The 26510-nt window shown below is 40.6% G+C and overlaps 2 protein-coding genes across 2 annotated transcripts in view; both read left to right on the top strand.

The window, feature by feature from the left end:
* The window catches only part of LOC114623684 (carboxylesterase 1D-like), a 39990-nt gene extending 33587 nt beyond the window's left edge, over positions 1-6403 (top strand). Inside the window, exons 12-14 of the mRNA XM_028770357.1 lie at positions 2501-2632; positions 3513-3585; positions 6032-6403. Coding sequence (XP_028626190.1) covers positions 2501-2632; positions 3513-3585; positions 6032-6215 — 389 coding nt within the window. The 3' untranslated portion in view covers positions 6216-6403. The remainder of the gene's footprint in view (positions 1-2500; positions 2633-3512; positions 3586-6031) is intronic.
* A 12094-nt stretch (positions 6404-18497) lies between these two features.
* LOC114623725 (carboxylesterase 1D-like) overlaps positions 18498-26510 on the top strand; it is a 31765-nt gene continuing 23752 nt past the window's right edge. Inside the window, exons 1-5 of the mRNA XM_028770420.1 lie at positions 18498-18602; positions 21149-21353; positions 23361-23505; positions 25033-25166; positions 26151-26160. Coding sequence (XP_028626253.1) covers positions 18551-18602; positions 21149-21353; positions 23361-23505; positions 25033-25166; positions 26151-26160 — 546 coding nt within the window. The 5' untranslated portion in view covers positions 18498-18550. The remainder of the gene's footprint in view (positions 18603-21148; positions 21354-23360; positions 23506-25032; positions 25167-26150; positions 26161-26510) is intronic.

Here is a 26510-nt window from a genome sequence, read left to right on the forward strand (position 1 = left end):
ATTACAGGTATGAGTTACCAGGCCCAGATTCTTGCACTGTTTGACCTCAACTTACTGTCTGGTATGATGGCAGTTACCATTTCTGTCTATTTTTTCTTTGTATGTAATACCTATATTCATTCATTTATTTCTAATCTATGTACCTCTTTATAGGTAAGGGGGTTTGTGGGAACCTGTGCTTGGGCTGTTTAAACTCGCTCGCTGACAGTCTCTTGTATCTCAGAAGATAACATTTGATAGCAAGCACTTACAAGTACTGTTTTGGAATTGTTGTTTGGTTGTTTTGTGGACATGTCCCTTCTTTCTTGGTGACTTCCCTTGGGGCTTTCTGCTGTTATGTAAGGGTATGTCTTGAATCTTTTCTGTATTTATGTTGTATTTCTACTGAATGGTTTTGGTTTCTTTCTACCCTTAGGCTTTTGTGTAACCTCTTCCATCAGACTATATTGAGCTAGTAGTAATAGTGTAACATTGATTCTGGGTAAGAACTCTATATTTTTGCTACGGAAAACATTCACACACTTTTCATGTGCTTGATATCAGAATTTACATCATTTGGGTGGCAGTTTATTGTAACTATTGTTGGTTGATGGTCTATCCAGCTAAAATGATCAGCAGGAATTTTCTACTGACCCCCTCATGATGTGAAAGATAATATATTGTCTCTATCAACACTAGACTCCTAGTGTGTCCTGCCTGTGGCTCTCTTTACCCATATGGCTTTGATGTCTCATGCTATTTATTGCTATCTTGGATCTTTAATTTAAGAGACTGCTTTAGCCATTCCTGCGAGGTATATCCAGAGGCAGTGAGAGCCAAAACTTCTAACTGGGAGAGCTGCTATGTCTCCCTCACTTCTGATGGCTCCTGGCCTGAGCACAGTTCTCAAAGCTGGGGTTAATTTCCTCCAGCACACAGCCTGCCTGCATCAATCTGCTTTCCCTGCCCATAAGGTTTCCTCTATGACACTAGATGTAGGTTTGGTCCTTCCTTGAATGTGAATCTTTTCTCTCTGATGCTCCTGGGGTTTTCCCTTCTTCTTGGTGATTAATGTTGTGAGTGCTTTTTATCCTGGCTACAAACAATGGGAAGCTGCTGTGCCTCCTGACCTAATGCTGGGAACCTAGCCCAGGCTGGGAGCATTTTTCAGCTCCAGTCTCTTGAAATAAACCTTCTGTCTCCTTATTTCTTCCCTCCTGCACCTACTGCCATTCAGATGCTTAGTCTGATGACAACATCCTGTTGTCTTTGCTTTTCTTAAATTTCCAGCTTAATTTATGAAAATATTTGTTATTGTGATATGAAGAATTTTTATAAATATCAGGAGTTCAGGGGAAAAACAGCTTGAGCCATATATTCTGTAAAACATGATGCCTCATTCACAAAGTTCTGCATAGCTAAGGTCTGCGTTCCTTCACCTTGAAGAGCTGCTTCTGAGGTGGACTAAGGTCATGAGACTGACCTTGTGGTCAGTCTGAAACACAATCAGAGAGATTATTATTTATCTGTGCTGGGATGGCATATGTTATTTAAATCTGCTCTAGGGACTCAGTGGGCACATCCTTTGGCACACAATGCCCAGAACCTGAGTTTAGATTCCAGAACCCATGTAAAGATAGAAGGGAGAACCGACTCCAAAATGTAATCCACTGACCTCAGCATAGGCAGTGTCACAGAGAACAACAACATGACACATCATATTCATATACCTTACTAGTAATAAATAATTTCTTTAGCTTGTGAATGAGTATCTCATAATGTGAAACAATGATAGTAGTGTATGAAAAATATATAATATTATTGCAAATGTGTATATACAAAGTTAAGCATTTTTCCCTTTGTGTGTGTGTGTGTGTGTGTGTGCGTGCGCTTATTTCTTACTATCTCCAAAGGGATAAAACTGTACAATCTCCCAACTTTGCTGCTCTGGAGCCCGAAACATTTCTGAGTTATCCCACTGCAGACACTATCACCTGTTGAGAATTCTGTAAAGTTCCGAGGTTCCAAGGTTGAGAGTGGGAACATAGAAGTGTCCCTAAGAAGCAGTGGTTAGCAGCAACAGTATTCTGTGAGCAAGAGAACACTGAAGCATCTTGGCCCATGGACAGGACATCTCTGGTGGTGAGAGAGGAGACAGAGAAGAGTAGGAGCAAGTGAGAAGTCAAGTTGTCTTTCTCTTAGGCTTCTTCCTTTGATGCTACCTAACATCTTAAATGCCTAATACTTCCTGAGCAAGAAAGTAGCGGGATATGAAACGTGAGCTCCAAGCTTTGCATTTCTGAGAAATAAAAGAGATTATGCTTATTCAGTTTCTGCCCATATTTATGGTTTTAACTGCCTTTATTCCAACTGGGCCAGTTGTACAGCCGTCATCAAGTCTCTGGGCTTCTCTGAAGCACTGGGCACATAAACAGGGAACATAGTGCAGGGTTTGAGGTCTTGGCAACAAGCAGGTGTGTAGTGGACATTGTGAACTCTGCATGAATCCATGTCTCCACAGATGCTGGAGCCTCCACCTACATGTATGAATTTGAGTATCGCCCAAGCTTTGTATCAGCCATGAGACCCAAGGAGGTGTTAGGAGACCATGGTGATGAAATCTTCTCAGTATTTGGAACTCCATTTTTAAAAGGTAATGTTTCTTTGCTGCCCCTGGCCTGGGCATTAGGAGGCCTGAGTTTGGGTCCTGGCCAAACCCTTGTACTAGTTTCTCTTTTTCTCCAGTTAGCTTTCCTGCCACCCTGTAGCTGGATTGAACTATGCTAGGAGTAAGTCTTGATCATTCACACACATGAAAGAAGCTTTTGTTCGTTCATGTGTCTCCAGCCATATTTACTCTCAGAATCATGACCCATAATGCCAGTAATAAAGAAGATAGGCCAGCCACAGTCTTCACATTGAGGGAAGGGTGCCACTGATGGACATTTCTCCCATAAGTGCGTGCTGGGATATGAGTAAAGACACAATTTCTAACCCTGAACATGGTCTATCATATTTTACCCTTCTTCCTATCTATATATCTGGGTCATTTATTTGCCATCTTTTGTAATGTGATACTTAAAGGAAGATTTCATGGCTGTCTTCCATGCATTGCTTTTCAGTAGTTATATGTAACTAGCAATTCAATTCATGTTTCTGTGAACCTCTCCCTGTTTGGGGATGTCTTAGGAAGTTTGGAGAAAGAGATTAAGAAAAAACCCAAGAACAACCCTACAAAGACTGAGGAAACTCATAGTTGTGGTTCTGGGTCATGGGTGACAAAGGAAGCCAGTAAGTGGGAAGCTATTCTTAATGTGAAGTTTAGACTATCAGCCAGCCTGTCCTTAGAAGGTAGGTTTTAACATAGTAAGATGTGGAAAAGATCAAGACTCTGAACTTCTAACAAGGTTCCCAGATGATGTCAATGATCAGAATCCCTCCCGCTATGTGACTGCTAAACAAACAAACAAACAAACAAACAAGAAAGCCACTTGGTAAGTAGCTGAAGCTTACTTACTCTTTCTTCCCAACAGATGGCGCCTCAGAAGAGGAGACCAACCTCAGCAAGATGGTGATGAAATTCTGGGCCAACTTTGCTCGGAATGGGTGAGTCTTCTAACATAGAAGGGACAGATCTGGGGGTGTTGTGTTGTCAAACTTAATGGAGAGGGGTGTTTTCTAATGTTTGAGTGGCCAACTGCCTGTACCTGTGGCCATAGCAGTCCAATAATGGCTAAAATAATCAGATTTGGAGCTGTGATGAGCTTTTGAGATAGTGAGGAGATGTGAATTTTGGGTTACAGTCCCAGAGGTTCAATTGTCAGTCATTTGACCTACCTCCTCAGGTTTTTTTGTCAGTATGGTAGGTTAGTCTAATGCCTAGATCTCTTTGTCTCTCTATCTCACTGGCAGACAGTAGAGATAGAAAAAAATATGAGGATCCCAAAATACTCCTCAAGTTCATTCCCTTAGGGTCAGCTACTTTCAACTAAGCTTACGTTTTAGAGTTCCCACCATGTCCCAGGAGCACTTTCAGCTAAAAATAAAGTCCAAAGGGACTAATATTAATCCCTGAGCCTCCATGTCTGGCATCCAGACATCTTTTGGTTGGTGTAAGTTCTCAAAGGCTTAGGAAGCCCTTCCTGCAAAGTGCTTGTCTTCCACAGCCTCTCTTGGGTTGGTTGTGCTCATGGCCTGATCAAACCCTAGGTAAAAGGTTCAAGTCCTGGCCCTCCTAACTCCCTAGACTCTGTATACTGAGTCACATCAACTTTACTCTCACAGCTTTAAGCATCATGCTTATTTAATGCTGTTAGCAGGGACTGCAAACCTTCTACACACTTGATGGCCTCAGCTCTTTGCTTTCCAATCTATGCAGAAGCCTTGATGGCCTCACTGATCTTGCATTCTGCAAGCTGTCAAAACCACATCCATGTGGATAACACCAAGGTTTACCTTCGTTGTCAGGTATCCCCAGATTCTATGGGCCATCTTCTACAATAGTCTCTGCTTGTACAAACCTGAAGGAGAAAAAAAAGTCAGAGAATTAATTCTCCATGGCCACCCTGAAGGCAGGGACTTCTAGTGTAACTTTCACAAAAAAGCATCTTTGGAAGAAGTTTATACCTTTGAATCATATGTCTATGATAGCTGTGGTCTGAAAGTAGTGAAACAGCTCCAGATATAAATGACAAAAAGAAAGACGGGGCCAACTCCTGAGAAGTCCCTGGAACAGCTATCATTTTCATCCTGGTGCATGCAACTCTGGCTTCTCTTAATGAAGCAATCTCCTTGACAATGGCACTCTGTTTCCACAAAGCCTTAATCAGTGTCCTTGGCTATGGTGGTAGTGGTGTTGAGAGGGTTGGTCTTTGTGGGTTTGCTTGGTTTTTGTTGTTATTGTTTGGCAAGATTGTGTTTTTCTAATCTTTGTTTTGTTGGGTTTGCTTGAGCATCTCACTGCAAATATAATTAAGATCAGAACAAAACAAACCTCACTGTTCTACCTAGATGCTATTGTACCTTTGAATGTCCTCCATGAGTGAGTACTCTATTAACTGGGGTGAGGGGTGTCTTTAAACTCACTACCCCAAAAAATTACAGAATGGACAAAAATAGGCAAATCCATTGGGAGAATGCAGCATGAATGGCCTCTGATCCAGATGTCCTTCTCTCCTGAACCATCATGAGCTTGACTTCTCTTCCTTTCTTCCCTATTAGAACCTCCAAGAATCCCCTATAAATCTCACTCACTCCGTTATGCGTTCTATACAGCCCACCCCAAACTTCCCAAACTCTTTCACAAATCAGAAAAAAAAAGAAAAAGAAAAGTGAAAATGAAAAAAGTTCTCCAGAACAACAAGATGTGGTGCAGGAAATTAATGTCACAGAGATCTAATTTTTAGTAATATTTTTAGTACTATTCCTATGTGTTATCGTCTTTCAGTTGGTAAGACATAATGCCCAAGGTTCATCAACTTAAAGGATAAAGGTTTAATTTTGGCTCTGACTTTCTCTTGAAATTTTCAGTTTGAGCCTGTGACAAAGTAGACTGTAGTGGCTTTAGGGGAGAGCCTGGTTTCTTGGCACTCAGGAAACTGACTTAGTTATATTGTTTTGTTTGCTTGTTTCTTTGTTTGGGGTGTGTGGGTGTGTCTGTGTGTGTGTGTGTGTGTGTGTGTGTGTGTGCAGTCTAGAAGCACTGAGATAAAGTACTTGGAGACCCAAAAGATGCAAAGCAGACTTTCAGTGACCTTCTCCTCCCAAGTAGGTGCTACCTCCTGATGCCTCCACTAGACCTAACAGAAGAATTAGCTGAGCATCAGTTTCAACACATGAGAATTTGAAGGAGAGCTAAAACCTAAATAACATAGGACTTTTTAAACATGAGCAGACTGCTCTAGGAGGTAAAGAGTTGGCACAGATGGCATAGGTATGAAAGGTAGCTTCTTGGCAGAAATCCGCCAAGGCTTCCTTAAAAAATCTGAGCAGCATAGGGACAACACAGTTGCTTTGGTGAATTTCTTTTCTTTTCTTTTAATTCTGTTCACAGGAACCCTAATGGGGGAGGGCTGCCCCATTGGCCAGAATATGACCAGAAGGAAGGCTACCTGAAGATTGGTACCTCAACTCAGGCAGCCCAGAGGCTAAAGGACAAAGAAGTGGCTTTTTGGGCTGAGCTCAGGGCCAAGGAGGCAGCAGAGAGGCCATCCAACAGGGAACATGTTGAACTCTGATCAGGAGGATCAGCTGTGTTTGAGAACCTGGAGCCCAAGAAGTATTATTCCACAGAAGATTTTGTAGCACAATAACACTTCTTATCTTTGAGGCTATAACCTTATATGGTGTTTATACAAATGTATTAAAGAGACAATATCTATTCTCTTCAACTTGTAAAAATAAAACATTGTTTTGAAAATCAGAATTTGGTCAATATCTGTCCTGGCAGGTTTTAGTTGTTTTTTTTTGTTTGTTTTATTTATTTATTTATTTATTTATTTATTTATTTGCTTGTTTCTTTGTTTTGTGTATGTTTGTGTGTGTGCAGAGAAGTTTGAGAAAATGCCTCCCTCAGACTGTAGGCAAGTTTGTAGTGCATTTTCTTGATTAATGATTGATTAGGGAAGGCCCAGCCCTCTATGGGTGGTGCTACCCTGGGCCTTGGTATCCTGGGTTGTATAGGAAAGCAATCTAGTCAATCCATGCTGAGCAAGCCAGGAAGCAGCATTCTGCCATGGTTTCTCTGATTCAGTTCCTCCTTCCAGGTTCCTACCATGAGTTCTTACCTTGGCTTCCATTAGTGACTATGACTCAGGATCCATAACCTAAATAAACTTTTTCCTCTTCAAATTAGTTTTAGTCATGGTCTTTATTGAACTAATAGAAACTTAACTAATGCAATGTCTTTGGCTCAACATTAATTTATGTACCTCAGAGAAGGACATATGAAGATGGAGAAGCGATTACCCTGAAAACTAAAGGAAGACAAACACGAAGGAAACGTGAGCTGTTGTATTAAAATTTTTATGGGAGACATGAGGAAGCATCTACTCACCCCAGATAGAGCATGAAAGAACAGAATTGGGGGAGGAGAGAATTCCACTGAGCACAGTTTGATTCACCTTGTATTTGGCTTATTTAGTATTATTGAGAATTTACTAACAGGATTACTTAGAAAGCAGCTGTGTCTCAAATACCTTTTCCAACAAAGACTTTCCCATAGCTGCATCAGTGTAATCCATCCTTTGGTTAACTGTCCACCCTATGGATAATCTAGCACCTCCAAGCACCCAGTACAATTCTGACAGAACTGCACAAAGACTGTATGAGGATACAGAGAGTGGCTGGACTCACAAATGATAGTCTAGTCACCATCATGTTTTATAGGATCCTAAGGAACCTTTTACAGATATTCTCAGGTTGTCTGATTAAAAGGCTGTTGTGCCTAGGAGACACTTTTTCACAGCAGATTTGAACATGTGTCACTGTCCCTTTCCAGGGAGATAGTCACATAAATATAATGAGAATGACCAGAGTATTCTAAGTGATAAAGACAATGTGTGGTCTAAATAAGAATGCAGAATTGATTGAGAACCACAGACCCACGATGAAGCTTACATCCTTCCCAGACTCCTCTGCAGATGTCTACCAGGTGTTTGTGAATAAGTCTGAGGACATGTTACAAGCAAGGATAAAATTTGTTTCTGGGATTAAGGCACAAAGCACACTACTATTCCCCTTCTATGAGGGAACCTTACTCTGTCCACATGGGGGAATCTTCAGATATCAGATGAAGGCTTATTGCAGCCAAGGGAAAATGTTGTAAAGTTCTAAAACCTATTGCATGAACAGAGCACAGTACTGGACCTAAGTCATCAGAGAGCTTTTAGTGCTGCTGAGAAACAGGGTCACTGAAAAGACTTCATCTGAGACAACCAGGGTTCTAAGGTTAAGACAAGACAACGACTATAAAACCCACTCCTCACCAGTTTTGAGTCAATAGATGCCCTATAGCGACTAAGAATTCAGCTAGTGGGTGTGCCAGTGTGGGAGGACTCTCTGGAGGGGAGAAAGCAAGGAAGAGCAGTATCAAAGGAGTGAGGCAGAATTGTAGTGTGTTACTTTATTTCAAATTTCATGTAACTTACACTGCAGTGTGAAGTTACAGTGTGATGGTTCAAAGGTGGGTACTGAAAGCTCAAGTCAACCATTAACCATGTCTCAACCTTTGCTCATTGTCTTTCTGTATCTGCCTGATCTAACTTCATATGTTATTCCTCGGTTCCATTTATGTATCTTTTTTTGCAAAGCACATGATTTTATTCTCAAGCATGAGGAACAGTCCACATATACAATGTATATACAGCCCGCATTTTCATTATCCACTCTCATGGGTCCAGTCCAAGGGAACAAGTGGGCAAATGGCTGAAGGATAAATGCTCTCTTTTTTAGGAAACTGCTGCATGGCAGACTGTATGGCCTGAAAACAACTTAGAGCTTCTATAAGGGAAAGGAATGCTAGGATGATATCATTTGTGACACTTTCATTGATATCAAATCAGATTAAACATTAGGGGTTAATCTTTAATCATATGTCTCTAAAAGGACAAGTGAGGGATGCATCAACTGACTCTTTTAGCTGAGCCTCTACAGCTCAAAATCTTGATAGGATGGTGTTATGAGGGCTCCAAAAGAAGAAACATCACCTGCGTACACCTTATAGATCTGCCACCACCAGCAAGTCCAACACTGCCAGGACTATTGCCCGTGCTGACCCCTCTGTGGTCATGCCAAATGAACCAACAAGGACTTTCTCTGTAACAGCTGAGTGGACAACACAAATATCTGGTAGGAAGAAGAAAAGATTGCATCCAAGGTGGTGGAGTCGTCCAAGGCCATCTGGGAGGATCCAATGTCCACATGGACTGGAATTGAAAATCCTCCCAGCAGTTGACTCCCCACATATGGGCCTGTGCATGGTAACCATGGGATCACCACACCCTTTGAGCAATGCCAAAGGACACCAGCCCCTGAAGGCCAAGATCTTCAGATCTCTGCTCATTCTTGGACTAGGCTCAGATTTTTGTACAATTTCCAAATAAGAGATCAACAACCTTTAGAAATGGACAGAGTTCAGCAAACAGTGATTCATGAATTTTGAGCTGCAAAAGGGCATGTCCAATAAATGCCCACCAACCCCCATTTGTAAACATAAAATTCTAGGAAAGAGCTCTTATTATTCCTTCTCACTCTGTGACTACTATCAAATTATCATCAAGGTACAATTACCATATTGATGTTCAAACAGATTTGTAGATTTATTTTTGCAAAAATTTGATTCCACTATGAATATATGAACCAGAGCAGAAATTGTTATAAGAAAAAAATCTACCTTGTGAAATTTGCCATGCTGTCTCCACTTGGTTTTGTATTAATGATTGTGGTGATGAAAAATAAAATTATTACAGGCACATATGGCCTCTGATAATTGCCTTCAAGAATTGTTGAAGGATGCTATCTTTGGAGGATTTGGGGAGTGGAGCCATGTAGATACTAGACCACCTAACCCGATTCTAATCACTCCCAATTTTTGATCACTTAATCACAACCTTAACTTTCTGGAAGAATTTTATAACTTTCAATAATATATTTATAATTATATCATAATTTATTTCCATGTGTATTGTATTATTAATTCATTGGTATTGATTAAAATTAATTAATAACAACTAATAATAATTGATATTAATGATTAATATAAGTAAAGAATGGTTAATATTGACATCAATGATAACTAATGTTGAAGCTAATATTAATAATTAATGTTAATAATTACTGATGGTTAATGATTTATATATATTTATATAATATATTCATGTTCAAGTGTGTTTCTCTGTGTGTGTGTATCTGTTTCTACTGGTTCTGGCAAAGGCCAAAATAAAGTCATGGGAACCAAACCTGGATCCTCTAGAAGAGAATCCAGTCCTCTGGACCACTGAAGCATCTATCTACCCCTCCAAGGAGGTTTAAGTTTTGTATTTGCACCCATGATTTAAAGTAGCTGTGGGCGCCACCTGATGCTACTTCAGTTTCCTGAGTTGTGGGTGAGAAGAAAAGGGGTGAATGCAAAACTATAATAAGGAAAGAGACAGAGAATGAGCCTACATAGTAGTATGACAACTATTATCCAAATCCAATAATAATAAAAATATTTTACAATGTAAATAATGTAAATACTTAGAGATATTGCAGGTTATGAGTCAATGTAAACAATTACTGTAAATTTGCTACCACAGCAAATTTTGTGCTTAGTGAAAATGACATTTCCTCTCATCATTTTTAAATACTCTTTATCAACAGTGTTTATCATATTGTAAATGTAACTCAAAAATAAGGCAGGGAGTGAGCGAGATGGCTCAGCAGATAGACGTTCTTGCTACTAAGCCTGATGACCTGGGTTCAGTTTCTGGGACTCACATGGTTGTCCTATGACCACACATGCACTGTGATCTGCCAATTCCAATACAAAACACAAATAGACAACCTTAATAAAAAAGGTTAAAGATGAACAGAATGATTCTGATTTTATGACAGTCTACTCATTAGTGTCCTCCAGCCTCTGACCCTTTCTCCTTTGATGTTTTGAGCTCTTCCTTGTAGACTCCATGTACATGATGTGTCTATTTGTCTATCTAGATCTGACTCAGTCCACTTAGCATATAATTCTCCATCTTTATGTGCTTTGTCATAATGGCTGTGCATCTTCCTTTTTAAGGGCATGCATTATTCCATCTACACTACGCCACACTGTCTTTATACATTCATCTATTAGTGGACACATAGTAACAGCATAACTTGATTTTGGTGAGCAGTATAATCATGGGTCAGATATATTTTCAACACAGTGGTGTCAAATCTTTGGGGTAAGTGCCAGAACTGGGATTGATCTGTAATGTGGCAATTACATTTTTAAGATGTTTCATACACTGTTGTTGTGCTTTATAGCACACTCATTGTATGAGGGAGTTTCCTTATTTCTTTATCATTGCCAACACTTCCTGTTGTTATTAGCTTTTCAGTCTCTGAAAGATGCTAGCTCAGTGTGTTCCTAATTTGCATTATATAAATGATCATTGATATATGAAAAATGTTTATTTATTTATTGTTCATTTTTACTTTTATCCCTCTTTCAATAAAATGTCTACTTAGGTCCTTATCATTTTCTTTTCTCTGTGAGACAAAGTCTCTTTAGACAAGGCCACGGCATCCTCCTGTCTTTGTGTCCCAAGTGCTAGATTATAGGTTCACCCCTCACCCACCACCCTGCTCTGGATCCTTACCCAAGTAAATGGGTGGTTTGCTTGCTTTTTTTCTTGCTGTTGATTCTTTACATTCCTTATTTACTTTGTAAAGTGATTCTCTATAGGCTGTATCATTTGAAAATATGCCCCACCTTTCACACACACACACACACACACACACACACACACACACACACACTCGATACACGCAGCCATACATGTACACAATCAGACATGGATTATTCATTATATTTCCCTTCTGTGAATAAATTTTGCAGTGGAATATTTATTTAATTTTACATTTTTTGCCTGGGTGGTCTCGGCTTTTGGTATCAATCCCAGAGAGCCATGTTTTACCCAACATCATATTGTTTTTCTTCCTCTATGTTTTCTTACAGTTGTTTTAGTTTCCCTTTGGGAATTAGACTTACAAAAGCATTTTTCTACTTTTTTCCTTTTGTAAATCACTCCAGATAAGTGTCTAGTCTAACACTTCTGTATGTGGCGATCCATTTTCTTGAACAGCGATTACTGAAGTGACTTTCTTTTTCTTATTGTGTGTTCTTTTTTCTTGGAATGTACAGGAACAAAGGGGAATCCGTGATGCAGACTATGCTTATTCTAGGTGAAAAAACACATCAAACACCAATTTTTCTCATGAAATGGAGAGTCATGCCATATTCTAATCAAGTTACCTGTGTTCTTGGGTTCATGTGCTCCATTTAGAGTTCTACTGTTCAGTTTGTCTACCTTTTGTTGTTGTTGATGATGTTGTTGATGTGGGTGATGGTGGTGGTGGTTGAATTACTTTGTGATTCTCAGTATGTGAGATTTAACACAGCATGAAAATACTAGATGAGACATTAAGCATTGTTCTTATTGCTCATGATTGCCTTTATCATGTGCATGCATGTATACATTTGTGTGTGTGTGTGCACACACGTGAGTGCTTGTAGGTGTGTGTGCAGGTGCATGCATGCACACATGCACAAATATGTCCATGTTTACTCTCAGCAATGTGATTTCATATGAACTTAGATTTACTTTTTCTATATCTGTGAATATTGACATTGGAATTTTTATGGAGTTCCACAAAACTGGCAGAACACTTTGTGTAATGCGTGTATTTTGTCTACTTTGTTTTTATTTTTTTAGACAGAGCCTTACTATGTAGACTGACTCAGAATTCTCTATGTAGACCAGGCTGGCCTTAATTAAGATGACCACCTGGTGTTTATACACCAGTCTGTAATGCTCCACATCACAAGAATGAACCACTTTTTATATCTCAGTGATAAATATTACTGCATGAAGCTGGATTAGCCTTAAGATGGGCCTTTACATTTCACTTACTAGCATTTTCTTGAGTGCTTTTGCATGTATACTTATAGAAAATATGGTCTGTTTTTCTTATAATGTTTTCTCTTATTTTAGTTTGAAGGTAATGCTGTACTGGAACTATTCCCACTTCTTTGTTTTTAAAAGAAATTTAAAGAGAATATTTGGACTGATACTAGTTTTTCTCTAAGTGATTAGTTTGACCCATCTGGGAAATCATCAGAACTTGGAAGTACACTGATAGGAGGTTAATGTTGTCACTGATTTGATCGTGCGTGTGTGTGTGTGTGTGTGTGTGTGTGTGCATGTACAGGTGCCTGTAAAGGTCATAAGACTGTATTGAATCGTTTGGAGATGCTCCATGTGGGTGTTGAGGATTCAGGTCCTAAAGATGAACACCCTTCCTCCCTTCCTCGTTTCTACTAAGCCAACTCTTCAGCCCTTATTTCATTTTTGGTAAACTATATAAGATGGCCAACATATTATTTTGACTTAAAATAGTCTATAGTACTCTCTTATATTCCACTCTACTTCCCTGGCACCAAGTCTTTCCTTTATATAAATATTCTCTTTTTCTTAGCTCAACTAAGTTTGTTAGTTTTGCTTTCTTAAAAAAAATGTGAAAAAAAGAAAGGAAAAAATCTTGATTGTCTTGATTCTTACTTTTCTTATAGCTTCAGAACTCACTTTAAAAAAACTTATTTAGTTTTATGTTTGTTGGTGTTTTATCTTCATGTATATCTGAGCACCGTGTTTATGTGCCTTGTGTCCATGGAAGCCAGAAAAGGATATCAGATCTCCTGGAACTGTAGCAGCCTATGGTTGTTGTGGGCCTCAATGTGGATGCTGGGAATTAGATACTGAGAATTGAATCTTGGTCCTCTGTAAGGGCAGCCTGTGCTCTTAACGGCTGAGCCAACTCTCCAGCTCCTGGATTTTTACCAATCATTATTATTTTTTCTTTCTGCTATCCTTGGGTTTACTTTGTTATTCTTTTTGATCCCTTTAGTGTAACTGAAGATTGTTGGATAGTTTTCTTCTTTTTAGAATGTCGTTGTTTAATGCTATGAATGTTTCTCATACAACTGCTTTTCCTATATCTCATTCGTTTTGGCAAGCTATGACACCATTTTTGTGCACACACCTTTACATGTGTATGTCTCCATGTATGTGTTATACACACATGCCCATGAATGTTCATATGTGTGTGGGCACACACTTGTGTGTGTGTGTGTGTGTGTGTAAGTGAGAATACCAGACCTCTGTTGCTCTCTACCTTATATCCTGAGATAGGGCCTCTGGCTTGAACTCAGGACTCGATAGTTCAGCTGGTCTAACTAGTCAGAGTGCTCCACAGATCCCCATCTATGCCTCCCGCATGTTAGAATTACAGCAGTCTGTAATGCCATAGGCAGGCTATATTTACACGCATATTGGGTATCCAAACACTCATTCTCACATTTGTGTGGCAAGCTCTTCATCAATGCATTACGTTCCACACTTGTTTCAATATGCTTTACATTTTCCCCTTAGTTTCATAACAGACACATTAGTGGCTCAGGATCATGTTTCTTTCCAAGAGTCAGTCAGTTGTCTAAAATTGCTCCTCATGTTGATGTCTCATTTCAAACCATTGTGATCAGAGAAAATGCTGTCTTTAATTCCAGTCTTTTTATCTGTCTGAGTACTGCATTGTGTTCTCACATAGGATCTGTTCAAGAGAATGGTCTATGAGTACTAGAAAATGATATGTAATGTTGGGTTGAATATTACATGTGAAGCTATTAAACTGATTCTTGCCAAAATACTGATCAAGAACTGTGAGGGGAAAGATTTGTGAATGCACTGCATCCAGAAAGCACACTGGGTTGTTCATTGATAAGACACTAGTGTCCATTTATTTCAAGATCCACACTTTGGTAGATGTCTTCCAGTCAGACCAGTTTTAAACATTCTTGGTTTTTTTTTTTTTTTAAGGAATTTTCTATCTGAATGAACCATCACTAACACTGTCATTGTATTAAAGCCTCTTTGTGATTTTATTACATCCTACCTCTCTGGTTCTTCAGGTCCTCTAACAAAGAGAAGCTCTGGTCTAATATGCCTAGAACAACTCCAAACTTCCTCCCCCTCTACTGTACACTTATATATCTTTGAGATCAGAATGTATATCCCATTGTAATGATGATCTGTTGCTATGACTATCATTTGACAGTTACCTTTCACAATTCCATTCTTTTGTCCCTGTACTGAGAATAAGCTTGCTGTGCTCACCATCATGGCCATTTCTCAATATTGTTCTCTGTTCTGTGTCATTGACTTTTGTGTTTTCAATTGTCTCACATTATTCATCTCTATCTTTGTGATTAAAGAGAAAAGTAAGTGGTGAGTTTCATAAGATTTGATTTGTCTGAGAAAGCTGTTATTCTCTTACTTATGGAAGACAGCTTTCAACAATATTGTACTCCTGAGGCAAAATTGACGAGTTTTCCATGTTTGCACTTTCTTTAGAAACTCTCTCTTTCAGATGAATATCTTGGAAGAATCTCATGTTTTTCTGAACAGGTGGGAACAAAAACACCAAGAATGGTTAAAACAGGTCTGAATGGAGGACACATAGCAAAGTGTGGATCTTGAAATGAATGGACACTAGTCACTTATCAATGAACAACCCAGTGTGCATCCTGGATGCAGTGCATTCATAAATCTTTCCCCTCACATGAATATCACTGCTTCCTTCCACTGACTCCACAGTGCTAAGCACATCAAGAAGCTTTTGTTGAATGGTTTTTCTGTTTGCACTGATACTCAGAGATCTGCTGGATTACAATGGCCTTGATGCCATCCAGGCTTGTGTCTGTCAATATGAATGGTATGTGAACCTGTGTCTTCTCAGATGCTGGAGCTCCCACATACATGTATGAGTTTCAATATCGCCCAAGCTTCTCATCAGAAATGAAACCAGATATGGTGGTAGGAGACCATGGGGATGAAATCTACTCTGTGTTTGGTGCCCCGATTTTAAGAGGTAATGTTGCTTTGCTGCCTTTGAGTTTGTGATCAGGAGCTTTGGGTTTCAAGGCTTCTGTGACCTTGAGCACATTTCTTCTCCTCTCTTGATGTTCATTTCTCAACTCAGTGTACCTGGGATGAGCTCAACTATCAAGTTCCCAAGTTTTCTCCCACTCAAGCATACGTAAGAAAAGGTACATAGTCCTGGCCCAGCAATCCCATTGACCCTGTGATACACTGAATTCTTCATCTTTGGCATTTTAATATTAATTAGACAAGATTTGGACATGGATGACCACACTAGAATATGCCATATGCCAGCTGTGTCGTAGATCAGTTATTCTCAAACAGAAAGTACACACCAGCTAAGCAAAGCCCCCTAGCAATGAACATTCTGATTCCACAGCTTTGGTGTAAAAGCCCAGACTCTACTCTTATCTCCTGTGTGATACAGCTCTTGTTAGCTCATGGACCATGAACTGAATCAAAAAGATTATTCTTATTCTTCACAGGTGAAACTTCAGAAGAAAAGATCAATCTCAGCAAGATGATGATGAAATTCTGGGTAAGCCTGGTGACCCAAATGGAGCCAAGTTGTTGGGTGATATGAGGTAACAGGGTACCCTTAAGGAAGAGGTGGCTTTTAAAATTTAAGTGATTGGCTCCAACCCTGTGACCCAGGGCTCTGACAATGGTGCTTAGTTTTTTTTTTTTTTTTTGTTTTTCTTTTTGTTTTTGCTTTTTGTAGTGCACAGATCTTTAGAAAAGATAAACCTGAGAGCTCTATAAATATCACAGGGATGTAGGGAACACATAACAGCTTTAAGGAATTCTATTTGATTCTGTTCTCAGGAATCCCAATGGACAGGGGCTGTCCCATTGGCCAGAGTATGACCAAAAGGAAGGGTATTTGCAGATTGGCACCACCACCCAACAAGCTCAGAGACTGAAAGATAAGGAGGTGGTGATCTGGACTGAGCTTCTGGCTAAGAAGCCACTGCAGACAGGACACACTGAGCTGTGAATGGGAGGCTCTGCCAGCCTAAGCCTCAGCCTCAGGGGAGCCCAAATGGGACTAATTCATATGGAAGATGATTGTGGCCAAGTGTTTGGGGTAACTGCAAAATTGTGTGGTGGAAGTGGGAAGAGGCCAGGGAGAGAATATCTGCACATGTGGACTCAATTTGAAAAATAATTTTTTTCATAAATCAAATCAATTTCCTAGATTGGAGATGAATCTGTGCTCCTCAGAGAGAGGCAATGTCACAGGAAGATACCTCTGCAGCGAATCCCTTTATGGAATGATTATCCAGAAATCTAAAGAAAGACAAGTACAGGGGAAAGGAGTGGGGATTTTGGTTCACCATCTCTTTGCTTCTGAGTGATGACATAAATACATGAAGAAATTCTCTTTAAAGGGTTTGGTGAGTTGTTAAGGGGAAAACAAACCTGTGCATACCACCTTGATGCATACCACCAACAGTTCAGCCCAGGTATGGCTGTAAAAATAACAGTGGTGCTGCCCATGACAGCTTAATCTGGTGATCCAGCTCTCAGAGGGGTTAAAATTGATTCAAGTCACAAACTATCCTGCTGCTCATGGTGAGCAATACGAATACAATTTGTGGGATTCTGTTGTCTCCTTCCACTGTGTGAATTTAAGGTCATTCATTGAAGAAATAGGGGGAAGAAGGAGAAGATATAAAATTTCCTGAATGAAATGAAAATGGAAATATAACATACAGGACCCAGATAAAACAAAAGTAGTTCTGGAGGAAAGTCTACATCGTGACTAACTACAGTCTTATGTCTTTTAGAAGATATAATTATCCATCAAATGGACTTAAATTCATACAATAGTCCCTCCCAGAGCTGTCGAATGTCTATTATTTTATCAGCTTATGAAAACTTTTTCGAAAATGAATGTGCTGAAGAGATTTGATCTTAAAGAAATTAAAGATTTCTAAAATCAAACAAATAACCTAGTAATGGATACTGAGAACTTAAAACTAAATGATTACGTAAAACAACTAAACACACAACAGGGGAATGAAAAGAGGTACCCAATCACGAAAATATAAAGAGGCTACTCTGTTGGAGCTGGTTAAGGCCAGCAATTGCAGACATGCACCAACTCACCTGCTGTTGCATACTCCCATAAAATAGGAGGGCAAGGATTCTGGCAAATGTTGGAAGAATTAGTGTATATGTGCATGCATGGATGGCTAGGAAACAGGATTGTTGCCAGAGGAGGTTGTTTAATATATAAACATTACGTCCAAAGGTTCTTTCTCTGAAGGGTTAACTTCCTTGAACCTGAGGATGCACTGTGCTGAGCCCAGTCACTTGTCAGGAATACTACAAAGATAATTTAGGGATCCTTTGAAGGTTGGTAAAGGTGAGGTTCCTTCCTAACTTGAGAATATGGACTCTAGGAAATGTCTGTCCAGGGAGACAGAGAAATGTGTCTGTTCTTTCTTCCCAGCTGCACAGAGTGGGAATGTGAGGTACTTTAAAATGTTCAGCTTTGCAAAAGAACCCCAAACCAACACTTTCCACTACCTGCAGATACCAGCCTACTGCTATCTGCTCTTGAGAGGTCAAGGTGCATTGGACTGATGTGAGGGTTCTGCAGAGACATGCTAATGTAAGAAGCTGTTTGGTGTGTTTCTGGCCATTTGTAATCTGAGTATTGGGCACTAACTGTTACAATAAAAGTGGGTAAAGTCTTAGTGGGTGTGGCTTGGAGGTCCTGACTCACACCCAGAGAGCTCTTTGGAAAAAAGAGCTTTTTGTCATCTTAGATTACATAACTGAGCTGGTTGAGTAAGACTTAAGGAGGCGGGGCCTCAGGACCACAACAGAAGCAATTGTAAAGCAGCAGATAGCTCACCGACCCACGGAGCTCTTGTTCTTCCACAATGGGCCTCTACCCTCTGGTCTGGCTTTTTCTTTTTGCATGTACAGCTTGGGGTAAGTTCTTTCTGGGTTACAAATGTCTGCGTGCATATTTTCAGTGTTTGTTCTGGGCACAAGGGGCAACGCTGTGGACAAAATAGTCCCAGTCCCTTGGTGAGTTTTGCTTTCTGCACTTGAAGGGGTACATGGAAGTCCAAAGAACTTGACTCTCACAGAGACATAGAAGAGGTCAGACACCCAGATAACTAGCTATAAGAGGCACAGGAGAGCTGAAGAAAGCTTAGTCTGTTTCCTTGTTGTTATTAGTGAAGTCAAAAGCAGGTCATAGAGAAAGGCTGACCAGAACATTGGAAGTATAAACTCAGGAGCCACATATAAGGCTGGTTCCTAATCAATAACTACAACTTGATGTCCTAAAGTTTGCAATGCCTGGGTGATACAGTGCCTCTAAAGCAACCCAACCTCTAAAGCAGAGATGACAGGAGGGCCTTTTTCACTGAGGAGAAAATGAGTGGTTGCTTCTGCTCTGGTTCCAGAGGATAAGTTAGGTTAAGAAGTTAGCTGAAAACTTAATGGATTAATAGACATTTCAACATGTTTTAATCAGACAATTGAGATGATGGTATTTTATTGAAGCTCCCACAAGACAGGGACAGGCCACAGGGATGATGGAAAAGAGGAAGCAATGAGGAAGGCAGGGAGAAGAGGCATAGTAGTAGTTTTGCCTGGACAAAGGGAGGAGTGAGGTGGCATGGGGTTGGTTTCGTGGAGTTCTTTTGGAGGTTTGGAAGATATGGCGCTGTGTTCGGAGTTTTTGATGTCTAGATCTTGGAGATCAGAAAAGGTGGGGTGGCCTAGGCAAGAGACTTAGATAAGGTGGGGGATGAGACCCCCATTAAGTTAAACCTTGGGGATCCCAGTTCCCCCAGCCTGTGATGTCACCCTAGTTTCACCATTTTGTAGTCGATGCTTGGTGCTTTGAAATCTCTCCTGTTCACCTGGCAAAGCTTCTTTGAGGAATTATGTAAAGAGAATGAATGTCCTTTGGCACACAGTAAATGCACTCTGACATTTCACAATTTTAAATACATAATTACATACATAATGTTTGCACCATTGCTGTGTATCCACTTGACACAGGAATATGACATTAGATAGTGTGTTTCTATCCACTTCAGTGTGGACCATCACTGAGCTGACAAAGGCTACTCCAGGCTATTTCTTCTAAGGCTTTACCCTCCTTCACCTCTTAGAAGTACTGAAGACATGTCAGCATCTCAGCCATTCTCCACGGTCTTCCAGAATATCTGAAAGTAGATTTTGTATGTATATGTCTATCAGAAAGCTCCTCATTCTTTGTAATAACTAGCAACAATAGCTTGAATATTTATAACATGCATTTGACTGTTGATAGCATGAGACATAGAGGCTATATTCTGATGAGGAGTTTTCAGTTCTGTTGACCACTTCCCACTAAATTTGGAATTTTCCTGTCTTTTCTGGCCACAGCTTTGAGGAAAATGAAAACTTGTATAAATTGAAAGGCCCTGCCCAATGCAGGATGTTCTCACAAAGTGAGGGCCCTGAGGTCAGACAAAAAAGGACATCAGGGGGTCCATGACCAAGTGTCTATAAGTCCACCAACCATGTAAAGAAGGACCATGTTGGTTTGTATAGGTCCTACAATGGGTAGAAAGAAAAGAGTGAGGAAGCTGCAAAGACTGTCTGTTCTACAAGAATGAGGCAATAGAGCAAATGTTTTTGATGCTCAGTCTCTCTTATTTGGAAGACCATGCTCAGGACCCCCAAGAAGGTTGTTCTAGAAGTGTGTTGTCTGCTTTACCACAGAGTTATTTCTGCTGCTTATTTGTTCACTTAGTAAAACCCAATCCCTCACTCAGTCATCTAGTGTCTTCCGTGGTGTGCACTTTCTCTTCCAGGATTAGCTTTCTCTGTCATGGAATCCTTCCGGTGGCAGTCATAGGACATCCACCCTTCCCAGCTGGATTGTATGCACAGTCTGTGAGCCACAGCACTTGTTCTCATTATTGCAATGTCATTCCTACCCCTCCTGTTCCTTTAACCACTCCCCACACTGTAAATCACAACTTTTGTGTGACCAATCAGGAGGCCTCACTCTCTCTTCCAACTGCTGTGTCCCCTACCTGGCTCTACCTCAGGACAAAATACCATGCATCTCAAAATTAAATTGATTGTGCCTGTTGCCATGCCTACAAGGTGAGCTTTCCCAGGGACAGGGAGCAACTCTTGCCCATCTTCTCACCCAGCTACAGTTCAGCACCAGGATCCTAGTGGATGAAAAAATCCAGTGAAATGAAAACTCATTTTCATGCTTGGTACCTTTCTTTCTGCAGTGACTTAGGCTGGATGATTTTAAGACTCCAATACAGTTTAGTCTTTAGTCAGCCCTCTGAGATGAGGGCAATTTTCTTCACTCTAATTTTGTGTAAGAAGGGAGTAAGACCTGAAAGGAGTTAGGTGACTTTAGCAAAGCAATCAGTCCTGAAGTGACAAACCCATCAATAGGGCAAGTCTACCTTTTCCTTACTGATTTGTCCTTATTTTCTTTTGTCCAACAGGGTATCCATCCTCACCACCTGTGGTGAATACTGTTAAAGGCAAAGTCCTGGGAAAGTATGTCAGCTTAGAAGGATTTGCACAGCCTGTAGCTGTTTTCCTGGGAGTCCCCTTTGCCAAGCCCCCTCTTGGCTCCTTGAGGTTTGCTCCACCACAGCCTGCAGAGCCCTGGAGCTTTGTGAAGAACACCACCTCCTATCCTCCTATGTAAGCCACTGGGGTATGCCTGTTTCAATGTAAAAAAGATAAAGATGTTTTATTCTTCTGTCTTAAAACTTGATGTTGCTTGGGAGTGGGGTTGGTGGGACTCCATGGGTGACAAAAACAGCTGAGGGTGACTTTAAGTTCTCATGCACAGGTCTATTCAGCCTTCTAGTCACCACTGAACAATACCTGTCCCCCACTCAATCTTGGAGCCAACTGAGAATCCCAAGGAGCCCAGATAGCCTAAAAACATCAGTGAAGGCAGTGTTTTTTCCCTTGGCAAGATACTTGTGAGGAATCAAAGATTCCCTTTCTGGTGGTGTCCCTGCTTCTGCATGCTTTGCTTCTAAATATATCATTTGCCATTTTTTTCCATTCTGATTTCAAATGGAGACACAAATACTTAAAACAGAAAAGGCAGGGGAATACAGAGAAGCAAATGTAACAAAGTTAAAATTCAGGTACAATCCACTTACTCAGAATTACTGTGAGCATTAGAGGTTGTTTTTCTAGTTCTGTCTCTGTGTTTGTCCTTTACACAGGGATTATGAGAATGAAAAATTTAGTGACTATTTGCACATTTATAACATTAATATTATTCTACACTATTTATGTAATGGCTAGTGTATAGCAGTTATATAATGTGGATATGAAATTAGAATTTATGCACCCAGTTTTTTTTTATTTAGGTGAATTCTTTCCATATTACTGACAGTAAGACAACACAGTGATTAATTGTGACCAAATCATTACATGTAATCAAGGGTATTTGGAGAGAAATGTAAGAGGTGACATTTCTGAGTCAAGGAGTAGGAATTTGACTACATTTATCTCTAGAAATATCTAAACTGCACACCCTTGTTCCATGAAAACATGAACAACCCCTGTTCAGGGGAACTCTCCCCATGCTTTGCCTTGTTTAAACCATGTGTGTATTAGATAAGTGGTATGAGCTGATAAGAATTTAAGAAAGCAACACTGGTCTTTATTTGAGAGTTCTAAACACTAGTGAAGTTGAACTCTTCATTCCTCACTGGTCATCTGTTCCTAGTTCTGTGAAGTATGCTCCTTTCTCTCATTGGGTAAGATAATTGCCTATGCTAGAGACGTTAAGGTCATCTTTTGTGTTCCACTATTCCACTTCTGAGATGCAACACCTGTGGAGGCTTAGCATTTGAGCACCTCTACTCTCTCTTTGACATACTGGAAAGCAGGTACCATCTGTGAATCAGGATAACGGATACCTGGGGCTGATGTGTCTTAAATGACTCCTACTACAGGAGAAGTTGATCAGTGCCTGGAACTCTGAAAAACTCAATTATTGCTACCAATTCCTCTCTACAATAGGCTTATGGGGCCTTCAATCAGGACAACCCACAATGATTGTTGATGGGATAGGAAGATCAAAAAATCTCAGCAGGCTGGATGGGGAGATTCTTAGAGACATTACTCACCTCACCTGGAACAGGCAAGCTAAAGCCAGAGCAAGCAAGAAATTCAGCCAAGATTATCCAGCATGTCAGTGGTGGAAGCAGGACCAGAGTGATAACTTCTTATGTATCTGAAAAGATAACACCTCTAATCTATAACAGGTCATTTTCCTGGTTGATAGAAGACTCCCAAGGATGGAAGTATGTTTACCAACAGAAGCATTGCCACAACCCACTGAACAAGCCTAGCAGGGTGCAGGGCCCTGTCCAAACAGAGCAGGGAACACTATTGTCTAGGGAATATGAGGGCAGCATATGAGTGCCTTTCTTTATGGGACACAGTACTCCAAAGGCTTCAGGAAGGGAGAGATGCCAAGTCCTCTCTCTGAATGATTGGGAGAATCTAGGGTCTTAGTAGTTCCACCAGGAATCTAAAGATCCTATTATCCCTAACAGTGACTCCAATCCAATGAGGATAACTTCAGCTATGTGCTCAAAACCTCAAGTACAAGGTCAGGTGCTGGGTAATATATCCAAGGTTCAATCTAGTGGAACCTCAGATATGCTCTCTCCCTTCTAGGTGCTCTCAAGATGCTGTTGGAGGGCAGGCTATCTCAGACATGATCACCAACAGAAAGGAGATCATTCCTTTACAGTTTTCTGAAGACTGCCTCTACCTGAATATTTACACACCTGCTGATTTGACAAAGAACAGCAGGTTACCAGTATGTATGGGAACCTTTGGACCAGAAATTTGAGTTCCAGCCTCCAACTCATCATGGGAAACCAGAAAGGGGTTGAAGGCAGCTAGTAGCAGCAGGAGCTCATGAGCCAGAGCTGATTCAAGAACAGGGAGGCCTCAGATTTTTCCAGTGACATCAGTTTTGAGTAGAGATCACATTTGGAATGTACATCCTAAATTCCTAAGTTTTCACACACAAATAGTAAGAAAAGAATGGGTCATTTTAATTATTAGGTTAGGTTCTCATCCCTGGAGAGACTAAATCTCTCGGTGAAGTTATACAAACTAAGGCTGTGGTAGAGAAGAGAGAACATATGGCAGAGGTGCTCAGAAGAGTCAGATCATCTCACCACCATTCCTGTGCTTTTAGACAATGTCTGGGAAGGAGGGTACATATTGTGCTTATTCTAAGGTCATGTGTGACAAATGCAAAGACTGTCAAGTGAAGGTGTTCACTGCACCATGAAGGACTAAGGAGTTAGAACTCTGAGGTATTTTCATCAGAATTTTCTCTGCCTATAAACAACACCCTGGGATTTTTACCGTAGCTCATTTCCCAGTCTAGCTGCCTTTGGCAGTTTGATGGCCAAGTCAGTCATTTCAAATGGAAACACAGTACTAGAGATGAGCAGGCTGCCAGCTATAGATCACAGGGCTGAGGAGGGTCTTTTTAAAAGGGAACTGATCCCTGAGTTGTAACAGGCCAACACCCAACAAATTTCTCAGAAGCTCTTTTGTGTGGAGTCTATGAATTTGAGATATTTGCAGATTTGTGTGTTCAAACTTAGCATTACATATGGTTTGCAGTCACTGAGAGGTGAGGATAAACCTTAGTCTGCCTCCCTCCCTCTCTCTCTCTCTCTCTCTCTCTCTCTCTCTCTCTTTCACACACACACACATACTTACATATACATGCACACATACATATACATACATATACAGACACAAACACACACATACACACACACTCACACACTCACACATTAGGTCACTATGTGTCTGATCAGATAATCACTTACCTGTGGGAATGTCTAGTTTCCCAATGAGGAGTTATCTGGGGTGAAATGAAGAAGAAATACAAGAGCTGAACCTTTTATGTTCATTCAGGCATAAGTCATAAGAGCAGGGGCAGGAGATCAATATCTTTGACCTTTGAGCTGTTTCCATGGTAATGAAAGTTTGAGCATCTTGGGATGACGTGAGAAATGAGAAATGCAGTAGTGTACCATGTTACATTATATTACTATATTTCTGGCAGGAGCTGAGGGAAAGAGAGAGAGAGAGAGAGAGAGAGAGAGAGAGAGAGAGAGAGAGAGATTATAGCCTTGCTGTGCATTGGTGTGATTTGAGTGATGACCACAGTGACTATAACTTAGATGCTGTTTATGAAATCAAAGAACCTTTGCTGTGTTTCCAAGTTTTCTGTGTATGACTGAACTCCCCAGCAGCACCAAAAGCTGGCTCAGTACATGAGCCTATGGGCTGCAGGATTGGTTATGCTCTTGTCCAGGTGATGGTGTGGATCCATGGAGGTGGACTGGTAGTGGGTGGGGCATCCACCTATGATGGACTGGCCCTCTCTGCCCACGAAAATGTGGTGGTGGTGACCATTCAGTATCGCCTTGGCATCTGGGGATTCTTCAGGTAAGATTCTGGACTGTCCTGTCTCTACTTTGGCCATTACATCAGCCTGAAGCTAGTTAGTTACACAGCAGTTTCATATAACACAAGATATGAGAGACTGAAACTGGAAGATTGGCTGGTTCAAACAAGTGGGCTACTATTCAAGACCCTTGGCATGGAAAAACATTTTAGAAGAACAGATGCATTTAAAATGACCGCACAATGAGGGTGGAAGCTAGGGTCAGGGGAAATGTTGCTACTTTCATTTTTAAAGATTTATATATTTTATTTTATGCATATGGGTGTTTTGTCTAGACATATGCCTGTACACTGTATAACTGGTGCCTACAGAGGCTAGAAGAGGGCTTCAGATCTCCTAGAACTGGAGTTATGGTGTATTGTGGGATGCCATTGGGTGCTAGGAATCAAACTTGGATATATGACATGAGCAGTAAGTACTAGTATACACTGAGCCATGTCTCCAGCCCAGATCTTGTAATTTTCTTTATAACAAAGAACTTTCTGATGAAGTAGGTTCTGTGCCTGCTGTACAGATCCCTTCTGAGAGCTGTGCACTCAGGAACGTAATCATCTTGCCCTTGACCTTACCCATTACATGATCTTCCACAGAAAGATAGTCTGGCACAATAGAACCCATAATCCTAACAATGAACTACTTGGAAACAGCCCATATCTATGGCAATGCGGTTACTATGACACTCTGCTAACACTCTAATCTAAGCCCTGATTCAGGGAGAGGGATATTTATTAAAGCAGTTTGTAATTACACACAATTACCATTTTAGTACCACTCCTGTTTCATTCAGAGTGTTTTATGAGACAGGAAGCCCCGTCATGTCTCTGCAAAAGAGGTATACCTATAGTGTAATGAGACCTATACTTGAGTTGAGACCACTACTTCCAATAACACAGCAGTGCTTTCCAGAGATCACAGCAGCTACTTTTATACTGTTATTCTCACTCTGTGGACCTTTCCACCTGCAGCTTCTCCTGGGTGAAATTCCATTCCTTGCATATTCAGGAGACCTGAGTCTTCATTTTATTCAGGTCTCCACCCAACCCACTGCCTTCAATAGGTCTTTTCCAGTGAAAAAGAACTAAAATGCTGCCCTCAGAGGCCTGCATTTGCTATGGGGTGTGCATGGTTTTCGTTTTCTACTCCCTGGAAATCATTCTCTATTCACCTGCTGGTTCGTGGTTTGCAGCGTGGGCTGTGTGTAGTCAAATATTTGAGGATTCTTTTCAGCTGTGCTCTAGGTCTGAGCATTGCTCAATGCAATACTGGCTTCTTGGTACATAACTGTTGGAAAATAGAGCCCTGCATAGAACAGCACTGCAGAAATG

This window comes from Grammomys surdaster, unplaced genomic scaffold, assembly GCF_004785775.1.
Source record: "Grammomys surdaster isolate TR1022 unplaced genomic scaffold, NIH_TR_1.0 201, whole genome shotgun sequence".
NCBI lineage: Eukaryota > Metazoa > Chordata > Mammalia > Rodentia > Muridae > Grammomys > Grammomys surdaster.